Source organism: Styela clava, chromosome 10, assembly GCF_964204865.1.
Source record: "Styela clava chromosome 10, kaStyClav1.hap1.2, whole genome shotgun sequence".
Taxonomy (NCBI): Eukaryota; Metazoa; Chordata; class Ascidiacea; order Stolidobranchia; family Styelidae; genus Styela; species Styela clava.
This window is the reverse complement of record NC_135259.1, coordinates 19713914-19733585: the sequence shown is the minus strand read 5'-3', so window position 1 is coordinate 19733585 and position 19672 is coordinate 19713914. Positions and strand designations below refer to the sequence as shown.

The window sequence follows — 19672 nt, the reverse complement described above, 5'->3', positions numbered from 1 at the left end:
ACAAGTACGGATACTTTTATATCGACTAAACGTGCGTGACCGCCTATTTCATGTCGTCTGCACCTCAGGCCCTAATATGTGACGAGTTAAATATCTGGGTTTTGTGCGGACATTCGGAAGTTTTCTCACTTCTTTCAAAAATAGCAGTTTATGTCAGCTGTCAATTCACAGTCTTATTCTGAGAGGAGATCTCGAGCGTTTCGAAAACATGTAATTTTTTCTATTTTGTTCTTGTACAGTTGGGAGATAAACGATGCAACACAACCCCGATGGCCCCAGGTAGGCATGTTAATTTTTTTTTTGAGCACTTCTAACCTTTAAAAGCTTTCAATTTTAGAAAAAGCTGAATTGCGTTATTTTACGAACAGGACCACCTATAAAGCTGTGGCAGTAAAGTTTCGTGAAAATATTCAAAAATTGTCTCTTCAAGAAATCAACTATTTTCTACTTGTATCTTAACAATTATCTCCTATTTTAAGTAAACCAGTTTATTGAATTCGATTTTAATCGCCAAAGACAAATATAAATTGGGCCTTCGTCAAACACAAATATATTGTACGCATTGTATCTATGTTTGATTACTTACCACAAATTGTATTAATTTTGTTCTTCATTGCAGCTATAAAAGTCGAAAACTGTTCTGTATTGTGTGACGGTATAGAGAAAGGGAAACTTCAAAACATGCCCATTGGATTTGCCACCAAAGGCGCCCCCGCGAAATTTACCCAGAATTTACATACAAGACCGGTGTTGACGTATACTGTGACTGTTCACCTGACGCGAATAATGTATGGACGGTAAGAGTCGTTTTTGTTCTATTCATTTGCAGCAAATTCATGCTTGAGTGTAAATAATTCACTGATTTTAGATGTTAGACAATTAATTTTGACAGTTACCTATCGTCCCAGGAAACGCTTTCAATGTGCAGCCGCCTAATTTGCAAATAATATTTATGCGTCGTCTTAAATTCTAACGAATATCACTTATTGATTTGATGAACACCACAAGCGACTCCAGGAACTTAATAAGCACATATTCTGGTAGTACCGAGCGCTCCGATATACAACATGACTACTGCATTGAGTACAAAGTTGAGAGTATGTTGCAATTACTTCTCTATTCTCTATGTGACAAAACGCATCAACCTGACACTTTCGACGCGTGAACTATTTTGAGCAATACCAAGACAGGTTTATACGAAAATACTGGCTACATCTCGAAACAATTTTCTGGCAAAGCCACTACAGATAAAATTTTGGTCATTTTTACAAAGGTTTTTCAAAGAAGAAGGGAAGGAGATATCAGTTTTATTAAAAACTGGCAAATCTATGTTGACTGGTTTGGAAATGTCGATGAAGATTACTGGTTAGGTGAGCACACCACTAACTTGATAAATCGTGGATAATTTGAAGGGAGTACTCGTGTTATTTCATTTATAATTTAAGTCAGTGAATCGCTCATACGCCAAGACATTACACGCCAAAAATTGTTCTTAAATTCGGTTATGTGGAACTCTCTGCTTTATACTTGTTTTCCTGGTGGAATTGGCTTTGACTGCTTCATGTGTCCTGTCAATAAGTATTTTATGGTGCGTTGCGTAATAAGCTGACATCAAAAAATATAATCCAAGTAGCTCACTTGGAGTGGCCACTCCAGTGATTTCCCTACCCCCCCCCCCCCTATAGGGGGTGAACACCCCCCCCCCCCCCCCCCCCCCTAAAATTTCAAACACCCCCCCTCATTTTGAGGTGCGATTTTACACTGTAATTCCTAACTCAAGCATAATTGTATTCAAATAATTCAAACGACTATGGCATATTTATCAGTGTATATGAGGGGTTCCAAACCGCAGTGTGCGGCCAATTACGGCCCGCGTAACGATTTAAAATGGCCCGCCGAACTTGAGTGAAATAGTTTAACACTTCATTTGGTACCTTTTGAGTTTTAGATACCGTCTATCGGTACATCATTATCACAGTTTAAGCAGGTTTATTTTGTAACAATTGAATTATACCAGTATCCTATGTGTTCGTATGAGTATTAGGATTACACACTGCAGTATTTTAAATATCAGCCGTATATTAAGAAAGCTTAAAGATGTCACAAAACGAAAACTAGGCACTGAAAACAGACCTTTTTAAATGAATGGCAGCGTTTTTATTTCTTTATTGGAAAGAATCAAACTTCAGCGATTTGTTTTTCTTGCCAACAAAACATTTCAGTTCTGAAGGAATACAACATTATGTGCCATGATGATCAGTTGACGCGCGTATTTCAAAATTTATTTTATTGCTCAATTCAAACAAAAGTCAAACAAACACGTTCAAAAAAATGTGAAATGTGTAACAGAACAAGTCATAAGTAGCCATCCATACAAGGCCGTATGCTAGATGAGCAAGTAACTTCATTAGTCACTATATCAGTTGCAAATTACTTGATGAAAGCGGTGCTTGTTATTTATTTCTCGGGAATTCTATCAGCTAAATATCATAAATATTAATTTCATTACATAACAAACTGCGATGCTAGGTGTATCTAAAATCCTACCTATTTCTCGAAATTTTTTCAGGGCGCTTGGGCGCGCCCTGAACCCCAGCCGTGTTGTCGCGCACTTTTCCTCGCTCCCTTTTCTGGCCCTACAATTTAATTCTGCTGTGTACTTTGACTCGCCGTCAATCAACTTGGGGGCCCCCTCATGTACATCGTTTCTCAAATACATACCAATTTTTTAACAATACAAATAGTTTTATCGCTAATAGCAAATTATTTACACTCCCCAAAATTTCGCCCCCCCCCCCCCTAAAATGAAAAGCTGGGGGACATACTGGGCCACTCGTAACCTTGCTAAGAGATGAGTTTCCTATTTCCTGAGCCGCTGAACGAGTCCGCGTGACATTTCTTTTGGCAAATGCTCTTAAAATTTCTTCCAACGAAATACGAAATTCATTTGAACATTATATTTGAATATCATATAAATACAAGCAGATGAATGCTCAAATTACGTATAGTCTAAAATTCCGCATAAATATTAAGTTTACTAAGAGTCACTGGCGCACTAAGCGCCTCGTGTGGATTCATCAGTACAATGAAATTACGTCATGAAAGTGGGGAGAAAAGAAAAAGAAGAAATATTGAATGAGCAAGGTCCCCTACTGAATAATTCTTATACTTGTTGCTAACTATGCTGTTTTCGTTGATTTGAGTTCTTTGGGTCGCCGGTTCTCATAGTTTTAACTTTCACCGAAATGATGCTCATAATTCTTTGTAGCAATTTATTCCAGGTTTGGAAACAATAAACCAGTTCACACAAAGAGGTAAATGTTCGCTCAGAGTTGATTTAATGGATTGGAACTCAACAGCACACTACGCAGAATACAGGTAGGGATGCATGATATGATAAGGGTCTTCTTAATTGACAACCATACTCTTTGTTCCTTAGAAGTGGATGACCTGATTTTTTTCAAGTGTAGTGCCGCATTGGGGTAGTTTTCAACGCATCATTTGCAACTTCAGTAATCTTCCAACATTGAGTAAAGTTTTGAAACTTGGCTGATCTTAAAAAATTGGGCCTGCGCTCTATATCAGTTATATTAACAAAGCCGAGTCTTATCCGGTCAACGTTAAATCATTAGCTAGAATTGAGAAGTCAGGGAATAGAATATAAGTTTAAAACGATCAGGTGGTATATCAGGCTGTCGCACTGGCAAACTATATTCCTATTACGCGTCATACATTTAAAATTGGAACCAGGCCAAGAAGTGAATTGATCGTATCAAATATAAATACCCTTGTCCCTGGCCCAACTATAACCAATGGCATGGTGAATTACCCCTCTTGGGTATTTATTTGAAATTTGGCAATTTTGAGAGGTAATTCAGATGATCACTGTTCCAACAGTCTCTTTTAGAATCCCTTACTTATGACTGACTAGTCTGAGAAAAAGCTGGACTTGCAATGGCCTTACCTAGTCAATGAGACTAGTCATGCGGCTGGTAGGACCACAATAACAATACTTGGCCGAGCAGATTTTGATCAGAAGATGCAATAGCTATCGGTATTATCGCTATTTTTTAGTGATAACGATATAATTAATGTATTTTTATGAATGGATGGTAAGCTTTTAATAATTCGATTTAGGGGTGGCGGTATTAAAATGCTTGCGAACTACTGATCTAACCATTTGATTTCGGGCAATTTATGAACAGGAACAAATTACCGATTTTGACGTCAAGTAATAATATTTTGTATTGTGTATTATGTAGTGCGTTCTCCGTTGGTGATCCGTCATCGCTCTACACGTTATCCGTCCACGACAACACAGGCAATGCTGGAGATGCATTGAATTCCAGCTCAGGTGTACAGTTCTGCAGCATCGGTTCTCCCTCGGAATGCACCGAAGCGGAAGAACATAATGGCGCATGATGGTTCGGGACCCCGTACAAGTCACACCTCAATGAAATTTATCGTTCTGAAGATGTCAGAGTTCTACCAGGAATTTACTGGTCCACTTTGTCGAAGGAATCTCTGAAAGCGGTGGAAATGAAGTTCCGTTGCGAATAAGACTGACGTATAAACTCAGATTTACTGAGGCATCAGCGATGCATATTTAGGATGCATTCCTGTTAACATTTTCTTGAGTTTTATCGCAGATTCAGTAGTAGTAATTTGGTTGAATTTTTATTTTGTCTGATTTTCATAACATGGCTGCGTACAATGATTAATTCCCTTTTTAAGCACCAAAATTAATAACAATTCCACTATTTTCAGAAAATTAAATAGTTTTTCAATATTTATCCTCTTTATATTAAAGAGAAGATTTTTTTCTAATTACCAAGCCTTGTTATTTGCTTACGATCAATCGATCTCTAGTTCCAATAATAATTGCTTTTTTACATGCTTTGTCGCCACTTCGGCCACTTTCTAAAGTGACTCTTTAGCGCCCCCATCTGCTAGACAGCGAAAAACTCCCTATTGTATGATTTCTTTATAATTAATATACCAGGTGCATATTTAAATTTAATTTCATAATTGAAGCCTTGAAATCGACTATCTCACTTGGGGTTCGATAAATTAGTAGGCTTTTCTCCGCAATTACTTGAACAATAGGTCCTTAAAGATGGAAAAATTACTTCTATATTTTTAATTTTCTCTGATTACTGAGCTTTTGTTGTTTTTTATATTTTACAGTAACAACCTCATATGAAAATAGGTACACACTTTCATATGACATTCGGTACAATTCTTTTGAAGTATACGGGAAATTTATTTGGCATTACGGTTTGAAAATTCATTCAAATTTAAAATCCTTTGAAAAATTGGAACAAAGAATTTCCGTATTAATTCAATAACTACGACACAAATATCTATATTTTAAAAATATTTTATAGGAGATGTACCATGATCTTACCCCAGCAAACTCTAATCACGCTTCGCTTTTTTTCACCAGACTAGGGTATTCAAATCCTCGATGAGCTCCGCGACATGTTTTTAATTAGATTATGCTATTCATGACCCGTCAAATAGGTATTTATACCAATTATATTTACTAAGGACCTGATGATGAAATTTCACATCATATCCATCTTCCATATCATCTATTTTCTGATTATTGAAAGAAGATAGCATATTATTGCATCCCTGTGGTCTTCATTTGAACAAAATAATTTTCATGGTGCAAAAAAAACATGGGAAGATTAAATGATGAAAGATATCGTGAAATTCTGGGAGAACGACCTGGGGAACTGGTCGACCTAGGAATGCTGGACCGTAGCATTCCCATGTATATTCCCGGTTATAGAAACAGTAGTCTTATATATATATATCTCCAATTGTTTTCTATTTCTATGATCATTCGCAAACAAACCTCCGTTCGATTTATAAGACAAGGGATGTATGCATTTTAAAACCTTGGACACTCCCGTGCCGCTAGTTCTCATAAATCCATTCAATATGTGTGCGTATGCTGTGTCACCTATAAATCCCACATCAGTGGAATGACTATGTCTATAGTTCCGTATTTTATAGTTCAATCTTGTTCAATGGTATGGTAAGCGTTGTGTGCACTGTTTTCTGAATGACTCGCTCAGTGTATTCTATTGTTACGAATATTTTAAAATTGAAGTAGTTAATTTTATTTGTTTTAGCGAAACATAGAGCAGTATTGTTGGGCCAATACCTGATTTGAAGCTTAGCGAGGAAAATGGATTTTATTGTATGTTATGGGTTGAGCGGATTTAGAGTTTAAACTTATTGATTTAGCTTAAGAAGGAGGGTTCATAGCAAATTAGCATTTCGTACAAACAGAACAGTAATTACGAACTGATGAAGATGTATGTTAAGGGGAAATTCCGGCTTTTGCCTAAGCTACTAAAACTAAATTCTTTATAATTGGACCAATCCACAAATCAAAGATATTAAGATTTATCAAACTCTCTTGAAAGCGAAAACAACTTAAAAAACTATTAAGGTTCATGAAACAATCGTCGTGAATGATTCTGTCCTATCAAACTTTGCTGAAATTATGTTTCTCTGCAATAGCGGTGTTCCGCGGAACACAGTTCAAGAAAAGCTGATCTACCTAATTTATTACACCCTGGGGGCCAAGGATTTGAAACGATATTCCAACATGGTTTCGCATCATACCTAAGTAGGCCGGCTTTAACAAAATGCCCCCGCGCTCGTTTAGATACGTTCAAATGTTATGAGCCAGTGTAGGATTTACTTGCGATATAGATTGAGAATATTCTAGGACACCCGGATAATCATGGAAAATTGTATTTCAGCTGTTGCACAATGTCGAAAGGGAATAAAATGGTACGGAAATTTTGCAAAACTAAATCCATCTATTTGCCGAGTGGGACGGTAATTTTGATAGTCGTTTTGCTTACATTTAGTTCGTCGGTGGTCTTTCAACCACTATAGGTCATAGGACATAACGCCAGAATATTTTACATTTCAACTACGACGCCATGTATCATGCGTGAAAAAAAACACGCCGGCCTTGGCTAGGCCTCAGTATTGATCGGAGTCGGAAACCGAAATATCCCCAGGGCGGGCATCGACATTTCTGATTCCCGCGAACTGGTGACGAAATTCTCAATTACCCACACTCTCAAAATGTTGTTATTCAAAATATTTTTGCTGTATTGTTTTCTAACATAGTACATTGTGTATTTTTCACACAATAAAAATTTCGCATTCCGATAAAAGAAACCGTGACTTTGAGAAAGCAGATAAGATTTCTAAATTTGTAAAGCAGCAAGTACGATCAATCGTCGCAAATCGAACTACGGCGTCGCAAGGCTGGTATTTGAGTCAAAGTGTAGGAGCGGTTGTCGAAATTTATATTTAAAAAAAATAAAATTCTGAGTCGAAATTTTCTGATAAACAAAAAATATAAAATTAAAGATCTTTTAAAAGTGAGGTTTAAACTCTTTTTTGATTCCGGATCCTTTAAAACAGTGGTTATCAATCTATTTAAGTCGCGCACCCCCTTTTTGAAATTTGTCAACCTCAAAAATAAATATAAAGTTAGTAAGGCGAAAGTATGTTTTATTCAAACAACACGTTGAAATACGTGGATGGAATCGCAATCTTTAAACAATAAAGAAATGTAAATATTCAAAATAAGAGGGGCAAGATCAAATCTAACAAATATTTTTATTATTAATTAGCTTCACGCCCCCCTTGTGTGGCGCGCCCCATTGGTTGAGAACCACGAGGAATGAGCTTCTTTTCATTTGATGAGTGGTATTGGAGGTATTTTGATTGTACAATTATTTAACAGTCGCGTGATTACTAATAAATATCGAAAATGTAAACATTGGGATTGCAAAAGCCGAGATTTCAGTTGAGCCTTTTTATAAACGGTTGCCACAATACCGTGTTTTCCCCAAAACGAGACCTATCCTGAAAATAGCACCTATCATGAATTTTAAAAATGATTTTAATATGAGCCCTTTTGTGATTTTGTTTTTGATAAATGAAAATAAAACCCAGTTCTTCAAAATAACCCCCTGTGTTATTTTTTGAAAGAAAATTGAAATAAGGCCCCATCTTGTGTTCATGGAAACACGGTACAGAGTAAGGTTTACATACGAGGAGTTCCGCTTTCTTTAAAAATAAAACACAAAACATTTTGAATACAATATCTCGGTTTTAGAAATGGCAAACAAAAATCCTGCCAACAAACAGCACGAGATGTTTACACTGCCTTTTGTTCTGACTATATTACTACTGTTTATTAAAAGTAAATATGTTTGAATAATATGGCGCCACCGGCGTATTGAAATATCCACTATTACACAAAAAGGAAACTTGTGGTGCAACTGGGTTCTAAATATGAACAAAAAGGTTACATGGTAAAAAAACAACAGAAGTAATAATACCATGAGACTGTAAGTGCCTGGACCGAAGCATTCTCTTAATAGATTACTGGGTACTTCCGAAGTATTTTAACCAAGATGGCGGACATCGGAACGTAGTATGTGTGCCATGTTAGGGTTAGGCCATAATTGATTCCAATTTTCTTTATTTTAGTTCTATTACAAGGTCGGGGACGAGCCAAGTGAGTCCCGTAGTATTTGTACATGCAATTATGGCCTAACCTGCTGCATATACTACGTTACGGTAGCCAAGATGGCGGAGGAGGCCCTGGAGGGTATTCATATCACATATGAGCTCCGCGACATGTTTTAATTAATATGCCTTTCATGACCCATTAAATCGGTATTTATACCAGTTATATTTACTAAGCACCTGATAATGAAATTTAACAGCATATTCAAATTTCAAATCATCCATTTTCCGAATATTGCGAGGAAATAGCATATTATTGCACCACTTTGATCTTCCTATGAACAAAATAATTCTCATATTACAAAAAAAAAAACACGGAAAGGGTAAAATGATGAATGATATAGTGAAACTCCGGGAGATCGACCTAGGGTACTAGCAGGGTACTATGAACCTCAGCATTCCCCTTCTATATTCCCGGGTATGGTAGCAGAAGTCTTATGTATATATATATATATCAAGTTGTTATATTTCTATGATCATTCGCAACCAAACCTTTGTTCGATTTGTTAGACAAGCGATGTATGAGGTGTATGAAGCTAACTTGAACACTCCCGTGCTGCCAGCTTTCATGAATAAATTTAAAATGCGAGTGCATGGCGTGTCACCTATAAATCCCACATGAATGGAATGACTATGTCAATAGTTCCGTAGTTTATAGTTCAATCTTGTATACAGTCATCGTAAGCGTTGTGCGCGCCGTTTTCTGAATGACTTGCTTCAGTATTGTAAATCTACGATAATAAAAGATATTAGAATTTCATTCACTGAAATCTCTAGAAAGCGACCGTAACTCAAAAACTATTAACGGTTCATGAAAAACCCGTCGTTTACGATGCAGTGCTATCAAACTTGGCTGAAATTATGTTTCACTTCAAAAGTATCATTCATTTATCCTAATTAATTATAGACACTATTTTATATTAGCTCTCGGTTCGTAGATATCACAAGAAAGTTTGTAATATCGGATTAATAATAAATACTACGTGAACTTTTTTGAATCCATATGACTGCTATCTGTCAAAAATCAGCATTGTCTACTGAACTTGAAGAAATAGAGATAGGTGGGTAAGTTAACCTAGGGCTACGTTAATACTTTTTGGACATCATCAATAAATATGTTAATATCGGACTAGTAATAAATACTACGTGAACATCTTTGAATTCATACGAGTGCTATCTTTCAAATTTCAGAAATGCAGTCTCCTGAACGTGCAGAAAGACAAAGAGGTGGAGGTGGGCAATAATTTAATCGAGGTCTAATCTTATAATTACTAGACACCAACACTGAATACGATAATAAAAATGCCGTTTGCCCCAAAAAGTTGTTATAATATGGCAAGATCGAGTACAAAAGAGAATTTGTGACCCGCCAAGTTTTCTTGAAAATCAAATTTTTGACAACAAAATAAAAAAAAAGAATCGCTCATATTGCGAAACACGAACTTCTATGTCCACGTAGCTTATTTGCGGCGTCTTAAAAATGTCGCATCCCATACCTGTGGTTGTGAATATTATGGGGCAATCGATTATCGTATTATATTCTGGGTTAGACTGAATATAATACTTTGGCAGAAGATTTTGAGATATGAAGTGAGATTCAAACATTTGGGACACGGCATTTTTGTGCCACCGTCTATCAGCCTTTAGCATACCAATCAAGACTCCAGTGGGGTCCCACTGCCTACGTGAAATATTTAACTTGCAACTATTTGATTAGGTATGTTAGAAAACGTTCTAAAATCCAACTTGGATAATTTTGTAATATCAGTGTACATGCCTTGCTTGTTGTGGTATTGTGCAAAATATTAAAAATAATTTTTTCTTTTTCTAGATCAATTTGTCCAGCCAAGAGAAAGAGAGAATATTTTCTTGTACCTGCTTGTTATAGCTGTAACTTTTGGGATATCTTTGCCGTTTGGCGTTTTGGTGAGTACTATAAGTTAGCATCGACTGGAATAAATTGTGTGTAAATTTAGGTTTTTGTTCAGTCGACTATTGTTCACGAGTCATGTCAATGAAGGCCAACTAAGTCATTATTTTTTAATCATGAAGCGGTTACTTGTATTTGGTACAAAAACTTCTGAAATACAAGTAATTTTGCAAAAATATTTTTGTCAAGGTTATGTAAGCAGACAACCTGGAAAATAAATTGTTTTGCTATTTACAGTATATATTCATTTATACTGGATGGGTTCAGTAATAAAGATCACAAATAACAATGCCCAAATTTGGAGAAACAAACGTGGGAATTCCCGTTTTCGGTTTACTGAGTACCTAGCTTCGATTGCGGGGCTGTAACTTTCCACCTACAATTGCGACATTTATCATTGTTTATATTCTGACGAGTATGGCTCTCAGTTACATAATAGATCTTGAAATAGTTTCTTCGGTAATAACAACATAACGTGAGTGCCATTCCAAAGAAATTTGACGCCGAGTAACTGGTTGCAATAACAGTCCATTCACTGGCACGTATACTTTTATATTGACTTTTAATGTGCGTGGCGACCTATTTCAGGGTGGCGGCGGTTGATATCTCAGGTCCTAATATGTGACGAGTTAAATATCAGTGTTTTGCGTCGAATATTTAGAATAGATTCCCTTTCCTCTTCCAAAAATAGCAGTTTTTTTTCAGCTGCCTATTTACAGCCTTATTCTGAGAGAATATCTACAGTGTCTCGTAAACCTATTGATTGTTTATATTTTGTTTAGTGGGGAGATAGACGCTGCAACACCCCAGGTATGCATGTTCAAACTTTTTGGAGCATCCCTGATTTTGTTAATTTTAACAAACTTCCAAGCATAGAAAAAAGTTTTAATCAATTGCATTGGCTTTTTTAAATAAAACCATCTATAAATCTATGGCAGTAAAATTTCCGTAAAAATATTCAAAAATTGTCTTTTCATAAAAATAACTTGCTTGCTGCTTGTAACTTTACATTTTTTCCCTATGTCAAATATTTTACGTAAACCAGTTTATTGAATTCGATTTTATTCGTCGGAGACAAATATTTATTGGCCCTTGGTCCAATACAAGTATATTGTACGCATTGTATCGATAATTGATTACTTACCACAAATTGCAATTAATCCTGTTCTTTATTGCAGCAATAAAAGTCGAAAATTGTTCTGTCTGGTGTGATGGTATAGAGAAAGGGAATCATCAAAACAAACCCATTGGATTCGCCACCCAAGGCGCCCCCGTGACAATTTACCCAGAATTCACATACAAGACCGGTGTTGACGTATACTGTGACTGTTCGCCTGACTCGAATAATGTATGGACGGTAAGAGTCGTTTTCGTTGTATTCATTTGCAGCAAACTCATGTTCGAGTGTTAATAATTCACCGATTTTAGATACTAGACAATTAATTTTGATAGTTACCTACCAACCTAGGATATGCTCTGTTTTCCAATGTACGTCTGCCCAATTTGCAAATAGTAGTTAACCGTCGCCTTAAATTCACAATAATTTTACTAAATGATTTGGTAAATACTAAACGCGGTTCACAAAAAGACTCTTTCGACTCGTGGACAACACCAAGACAAGTTTATTCGAAAATACTGGCTACATCTGAAAAACAATTCTCTCTAATCTGGCAAAGCCCCTAAATATGAATGAAATTTTGATTACTTTTTTTAAGGTTTTTCAAAGAAGACGGGAAGGAAATGTAAATTTTTATAGAAACTGGCAAAGCTATGTTGACGGGTTTGGAAAATTCGATGAAGATTACTGGTTAGGTAAAGATAGCACTAGTTTCATAAATCACTGATAATTTCAATAAGCAATTTTATGGTGGGTAATGGGTACTTCCGTAGTGTGTGTTCCACGTCAGGGTTAGGCCATGATTTTCCTCATTTTAGTTACGAGTTCGGGAACTGTCTGTGTTAGCCAAGTGAATATACCAAGTGGTGGGATTCAGTCGGTCGCACCGGTTGTATAGAACCGTCTCACGGAATTTTATAAGATTAGCGAACCGGTTAGCATTACTGGTTTATTTGCTGGAAAAATATGACTTTTTGTAACAGAACCGGCTGAAAAATACGGCTGACAAAAAAATTTGAATTCCACCACTGAATATATCTCCTGCCTATAGACTTTCGTTCCTTCACACAACTTGGTGTAGTAGGCGAACAAAATTAGTTACCTCCATATTGTTACACACGATTCTGGAGCGTCGCGTAATGCATCAACATCAATACATATAGCTTTTGACATTTCAGTGGCCACTCATATCGTTGCTCAGAAATGAGTTTTCTAAATTCCAATATGAGCGAGTCCGTGTGACCTTGCTTTGGACAAACGCTCTTAAAATAACATTTTGGACAAGTTCCTCCAAAAGAAATTTTTCTCAAGTTCATTTGACCAGAATAAATTAGAGGTCAAATCGGGGCCAAAAATTCCAGCCCGGCCCGACCCGGGCCCGTGGGTATCAAACCCGACCTGAGCCCGACTAATTAACTGGATTTGCAGGCTCGAGCCCGAAGCAAACCCGAAATTTCATATTTTATTTTGGAGTTCTCTGAATTCCACACATAGTTTTAGTATATATTTTTTTAAAAACATATATTTATTAAAAAAAAACGGCTCGACCCGACCCGAACGTAGTGATTGACATTTCAGGCCCGACCTTCAGATCTTAGCTCTAGGATATATATCATATAAATACAAAATATGAATGCGCGAATTGCCTAAATTCTATACTTTCACATCAATATTAGGTGTCATTGAATTGAATAATTCTTATACTTGTTGCTAACTATGCTTTTTTTTGGTTGATTTGAGTTTTTTGTGTCGCAGGTTCTCATAGTTTTAAATTTCACCGAAAAGGGATCAATAATGCTTATAATTCATTGTAGCAATTTATTCCAGGTTTGGAAACATTAAACCAGTTCACACGAAGAGGTAAGTGTTCGCTCAGAGTTGATATATTGGATTGGAACTCAACAGCACACTACGCAGAATACAGGTAGGAATGCATGACAACCATACTGTTTGTTCCTTAGAAGTGATGACCTGATTTTTTTCAAGTGTAGTGCCGCATTGGGGTAGTTTTTAGCGCATCGTTTGCAACTTCAGTAATCTTCCAACATTGAGTAAAGTTTTGAAACTTTACTCTGCTGATCTTAAAAAAATTGGGCCTGCGCTCTATATCAGTTATATTAACAAAGCCGAGTCTTACCCGGTCAACGTTAAGTCATTAGCTAGAATTGAGAAGTCAGGGAATAGAACATAAGTTTAAAACGATCAGGTGGTATATCAGGCTGTCGCACTGGCAAACTATATTCCTATTACGCGCCATACATTTAAAATTGAAACCAGGTCAAGAAGTGAATTGATTGTATCGAATATGAATACCCTGGTCCCTGGCCCAAGTATAACCAATGGCATGGTTAATTACCCCTCTGGGGTATTTATTTGAAATTTGGCAATTTTGAGAGGTAATTAAGATGTTCACTGTTCCAACAGTCTCTTTTAGAATCCCTTACTTATGACTAGTCTGAAAAAAGCTGGACTTGCAATGCCTTTACCTAGTCATGCGGCTGGTAGGAACACAATAACAATACTTCGCCGAGCAAATTTTGATCAGAAGATGCAATAGCTATCGGTATTATCACCGTTGTGATGTATGTTTAAATGTATTTTTATGAATGGATGGTAAGCTTTTAATAATTCGATTTAGGGGTGGCGGTATTGAAATGTTTGCGAACCACTGATCTAACCATTTGATTTCGGGTAATTTATGAACAGGAACGAATTACCGATTTTGACGTCAAGTAATAATATTTTGTATTGTGTATTATGTAGTGCGTTCTCCGTTGGTGATCCGTCATCGCTCTACACGTTATCCGTCCACAACTACACAGGCAATGCTGGAGATGCTTTGAATTCCAGCTCAGGTGTACAGTTCTGCAGCATCGGTTCTCCCTCGGAATGCACCGAAGCGGAAGAACACAATGGCGCATGGTGGTTCGGGACCCCGTACACGTCACACCTCAATGGTATTTATCGCTCGGAAGATGTCAGAGTTCTACCAGGAATTTACTGGTCCACTTTGTCTGAGGAATCTCTGAAAGCGGTGGAAATGAAGTTCCGTTGCGAATAAAAAGGCATATCAAACACTGACGTATAAACTCAGATTTACAGAGACATTAGCGATGCATATTTAGGATGTATTCCTGTTAACATTTATTACTTATCGATCTTAGATCGGTAAGTATGTTGATAGGTATTTGTCTGTTTGTCTGTCTGTCTGTTTGTATGTTTGTCTGTTAGATGAACGCGATATCTCACGAACGCGATCTGCTCCAAATTTTGCATGTGCATGCATCTTACCTCGGACCAGAAGCCTATAGATTTTGGGTTAATTATGTCGTATAATTAGCGAGTTATTAACTAATTACCGATCTAAGATCGATAAGTCTTCGGTCTCCGACCGATATTCTCGTTTAAGTTTTATCGTAGATTTGGTAGTAGTAATTTTCTTGAATTTTTATTTTGTCTGATTTTCATAACAAGGCTGTTTACAATATTTGGTAAACAAAATTCGAACCCGTCTGAGCGCCAAAAGTAATAACAATTCCACTAATTTTGGAAAATTTAATAGTTTTTTCAATATTTATCCTCTTTTATTAAAGTAATGATTTCTTTCTAATTACCAAGAATTGTTATTTGCTTTCGATCAATGATTTCTAGTTCGAACGGTATTTTGCTTTTTTCCATGCCTTGTCGCCACTGCGGCTACTTTCTAAAGTGCTCTTTAGCGCCCCATTTACTCGACAGAGAAAAAACTCACTAATAAATGAATTCCTAATGATTTACATACGGTACTTAGTGCATATCTAAATTTGGTATCATAAATGAAGCCATGAAATCAACTGTTTCACTTGGGATTTAATAAATTAGTAGGCTTTTCTCCGCAATTACTTGGTTATTAGCTGCTTGAAAATGGAAAAATTACTTCTATATTTTATTTTTCTCTGATTACTGATCTTTTGGTGTTTTTAAAATTTTACAGTAACAACCTCATATGAAAATCGGTACACACTTTCATATCACTTTCGGTACAAATATTTTGTCATATACAGGAAATTGTTCTGGCATTAATTAAAATTCAATCAATTTTAAAATCTTTTGAAAAGTTGGAACAAATAATTTCCCTCTTAATTCAATAACTACGACACAAATATTCATACTTTTAAAATATTTTTATATGAGATATACCGCTGTATGACTCCTACTTCACATGACGAATATACCTCTTGAGTGAAATTAGTTTACAGATGGTTTGGTACATCTTTAGTACTTTGTATTTAGTTTTTTAATGCTTTATAATTTACTGCTGCGTTTTTTTGTAATTATATTATTTTGAGTGTATATTTCTATTTTTGAATGATCGTTGTGCTATTTTTTAATCCGTTTATAGAAATATAAATAAATATTCACTTCGTTGAACAATGTTATAGATAGATATATAAAGATTTTATATAATATACGTAAGCAGGGTTGTTCCGATTGTTGCGACTAACATGTAGTCCACGAGTGGCCAATTACTTTTCCGAGTGTGTCGGTTACATATAATATTCTTGGTTAACGGATCAGAGACTCAAAACTCAATATGAAAAATTATGAATAAAAAAATAAATTATTTACAGCTAGGCTAACGTTTACATAATAATAAGAAGCACAATGTGACAATCGTGGGTAATATGACGTTCATCGATATTTTCGACGTAAATTTATATTCATAAAAACTATAGTCATAAATTTCTGCAGGCACAAGTTGGCCAAATGAAAAAATCTGCCCGCCCCCAATGCACGAAATTTTACCCTTTTATACAGTCGTATTCTTGCTTGTAATCCAAGCCTATAATAGAGGCGTAGTCAGGATAGTGCGTTACCAGAAAATTTGAAGATGGCAGAAATTTTACAACTTTGCTGTTCCGTAACGTTGTTAATCAATAAGCAACAAAAGGTCCTTTAGGAGGAAAAACAAAGGTTTATTTCAGTGAAAAGGCTCGCTTCTATCTTTTGTAAGATACGTGCGTTGACTTTCTACAAATAGACACAATCGATATGTTATGACGTCGTGAACACTTGTTGCTTTGAACGTAGGATTGCGTCGTCGGAAAAAATCAAACACGTATAATAATCAGTAGACCGTCGTGAGCGTCGCAAGTTTAATTGTTTATATAAAATTACGTTTGGTTAAGAAGTGATACAAGGTTGATCTTGCATTTTGAAATTTTGAAGTGTGAAGAAACTTGTAAATAGGCCTTTGATTTCGCATTGTATTTATAACAGCAAACACATATTTAGATGACAGGTCCCACACGATTGATTTATTCTTAAATTGTAACTTAAAAATTTGAGCAAAATGATTGAAACTTATACAACTTTCACCGCCAAAAACGATAACACAATTCATATGATGGAGTTAATTCGCGATTTATACGTAAGCTATACAACAGTCGGCTAAGAAAAGGCTTTTACAGCAGAAACTGGAAAAATGACACGCGATTGCTATGGCTTTTAATTGAAACTTTTTTATTTGCTTTAATCAAAGTTTCGCGGCATACCTCGAGATAATTGCCAAATATAGTCTAATGTTGAAGTGCGTTAACAAGTTCCCGCCAATGTTTTTTCTATTACAAGCATTAAACTATTCGTTTGTAGGAAAAGTATCATAAAGCGTCAGAGTCTAGTACTTAGCTATCCGAGTATGTGCCATGTGGCTGAATAATTTCAGTAAAAATAACGCGGGGCTTTTACGTACAAATAAACGTACGACAAACATTACCGATTTACCTACTAAATTCAGTAATTGTACAAGTAAACCATGCATAAGCTACGCACTGTATGTGTAGTCCGGTCGCGGCCACTTGTAAATAAAAAAGGTTATCGATAGCAACTATTAATGTCACGCAAGACGAAAGATTAATGATATTTTGTTAAATGGAACTTTGACGAATTGGTAATAAATTGCCGTCTCTTTACCAGGTATATTTTACATATACTATATCACAAAATAATTGGAAGCCTGAATACCTTGGCACACGTGAAATATGAATAGCGTGCGCGTACTCCATTGATCATTCAAAAGTTCCGCGAAAGGTAAAAATAAAGCAACAGAGAAATTTCTGGCTTAAGTTTATTCAGATACAATGAAATATTCAGTGACAAAGTGAGTGTAATCAGAAGGCTGAGGTATGAATGCATATTACAATAGTTCAGAATTCCTGAATTTGCTGAAGTTCATTACCTTAGAACTGTAAAATCGCACGTTGCTAACCCTAACCCTAACGGAATTTTGTAATATCAGATCATTGAGCTTAGCATAGTTAAGAGGATATTCCTAGCATTAGCTTTTGGGAGTTGTTAGAAATATATTGGATGGTAGAAGCGATTATACAGTTTTACTTTGAGGTATTATTTTAAATGATGATAAAATTGCCATATATATATGGAAAATATAGGTCTATAGAAATACAGGATAGTTTGGTTATCAGCATGTCATTTTTGACAATTACAATTACTTTGTTTATAGAAAGGAATAAATTCGTATTTGAAATATTCCCCATATTACGCGAACGGTAAAACACAATTAGAAATGACAAAAGTTGCAATAAGTTATTTCTCCTGCGAATAAAAGAGTCATGTTGTATGTGTATTAAGTTCTATCAGACATGAATATATATACTGACATACAAATAATAAAGTTGAACTTCACTGATTGGTTATATTTGAAACATTGACGTCACACATAAATTAATTTCAAATCAAAACATTAGTCTGATTCGTGATCTGTAGATGTTAATAGCATTGAACGAGAACACAATATGACCTTCACCAAAATACCTTCACTGCTGACATAATATTCATGCGTTTAAGATTTTACAAAATTATAAATTGAAGAAATCGATGCCAAACACTACAGGGTTTTGAAAAAAAAAGACTTTTCGATCGGTGGGTTTACTTAATAATAAGGCAAAACTAACGGTTTCAATTCAGTGGACATAACCTTGGTACAATATTGTAAACGACTTCGAATATATACACTAAAATGTCACTCAAAACTGAAGAAAAGGTGGACATATTATAAAATTTTCATGAATGCTTTTTCATATGCTTCAAAAATTCAAAATTTTAGAATCAACACTGGTGTGAATTTTAGAAAACAAGATGAAGTAGAATTGCATATAGAATGTTTTATTCTAGCCTGCTTGTATTCTAGTTAAGAGCTTATTTATAAAAAAAAAACACTACTATCTATTTTAGATAGAAGCTTCCCACAAATATGTGTTTATTTTCGAAAAAAAAGTGATAGTAATGTGAATCCCTTTATGTTTCCGCTCGGTTGTAATATACCGCGAGACGTCTAAAATTAAAGATACAAAGTATTTATAAACATCACGTCAATTGCTAATTGGCCATCGCTTTATGTTACCGAGAAACTATTCTAGATCATTTAATTGTAATAAGCATGATGTGATGTTTCAGACAGTTTATCGTGCGAGACCTTGTTTCGCATCTGATACTCGAGCCTAATTTGTTCAACCGTTTCAGATTTCTAGCTTCGTAAAACCGCGCAGTGATTGTAAACAAATATCGGGAGTACAAAAATTCAAAGAATTTAAGGTAGATTAGAAATTCCAGTCTAACTTAATAAACTTAAACTTTTGAAACCGATTATCTACTTAATTTGAAAGAGACAGTCAGCAAGAATGGTGGAATAACCGGAGTGTATATTGGATTGACGCCTAATAGTTAGAACCTCTCTTAACCCTTCCTATGTCTCTACAACACTGTTTTTCGTAGAAAGATTTGTGAACAGCGCACTTGTTTGTTTCCGGCTGTTGATGTTACTGGATTTTATATAGAATTTTCAGCGCTCCCGAAGTATGTGCACCAAGATGGCGAACAACCTAAACCCTAACCTGGTACACATACTATGTTCAGGTTGTGCGCCATCTTGGTGCATATACTTCTGGAGGTCCGAATTTTCGAGGTAAAGAAGCAATCGTGGTATATGGTAAAAATAGGTGGGAATTTTGAGCAGTCTATTGTACTTTTATTTTCTAGTTAGACTGGAT

General features: G+C 35.7%; 2 protein-coding genes across 3 annotated transcripts; both read left to right on the top strand.

The window, feature by feature from the left end:
* Positions 1–1067: 1067 nt before the first annotated feature.
* LOC120337170 (angiopoietin-related protein 1-like) lies at positions 1068–4422 on the top strand. Its single transcript, XM_078116690.1, has 4 exons — positions 1068–1097; positions 1274–1370; positions 3282–3378; positions 4263–4422. The coding sequence occupies exons 1-4, from the start codon at positions 1068–1070 to the stop codon at positions 4420–4422; spliced, it is 384 nt and encodes a 127-aa protein (XP_077972816.1).
* Positions 4423–9499: 5077 nt separating this feature from the next.
* LOC120337168 (fibrinogen C domain-containing protein 1-B-like) lies at positions 9500–16029 on the top strand. Of its 2 annotated transcripts, none has more exons than XM_039404888.2 (8): positions 9500–9638; positions 9769–9810; positions 10409–10503; positions 11290–11317; positions 11686–11864; positions 12223–12319; positions 13452–13548; positions 14388–16029. In XM_039404888.2, exons 1-8 carry the CDS (start codon positions 9581–9583, stop codon positions 14683–14685), a joined length of 894 nt encoding a protein of 297 aa, XP_039260822.2. In that variant the 5' UTR covers positions 9500–9580; the 3' UTR covers positions 14686–16029. The 2 variants fall into 2 exon arrangements, with proteins under 2 accessions (XP_039260822.2, XP_077973178.1); XM_078117052.1 differs by having other exon boundaries at positions 9502–9642.
* Positions 16030–19672: the final 3643 nt, after the last annotated feature.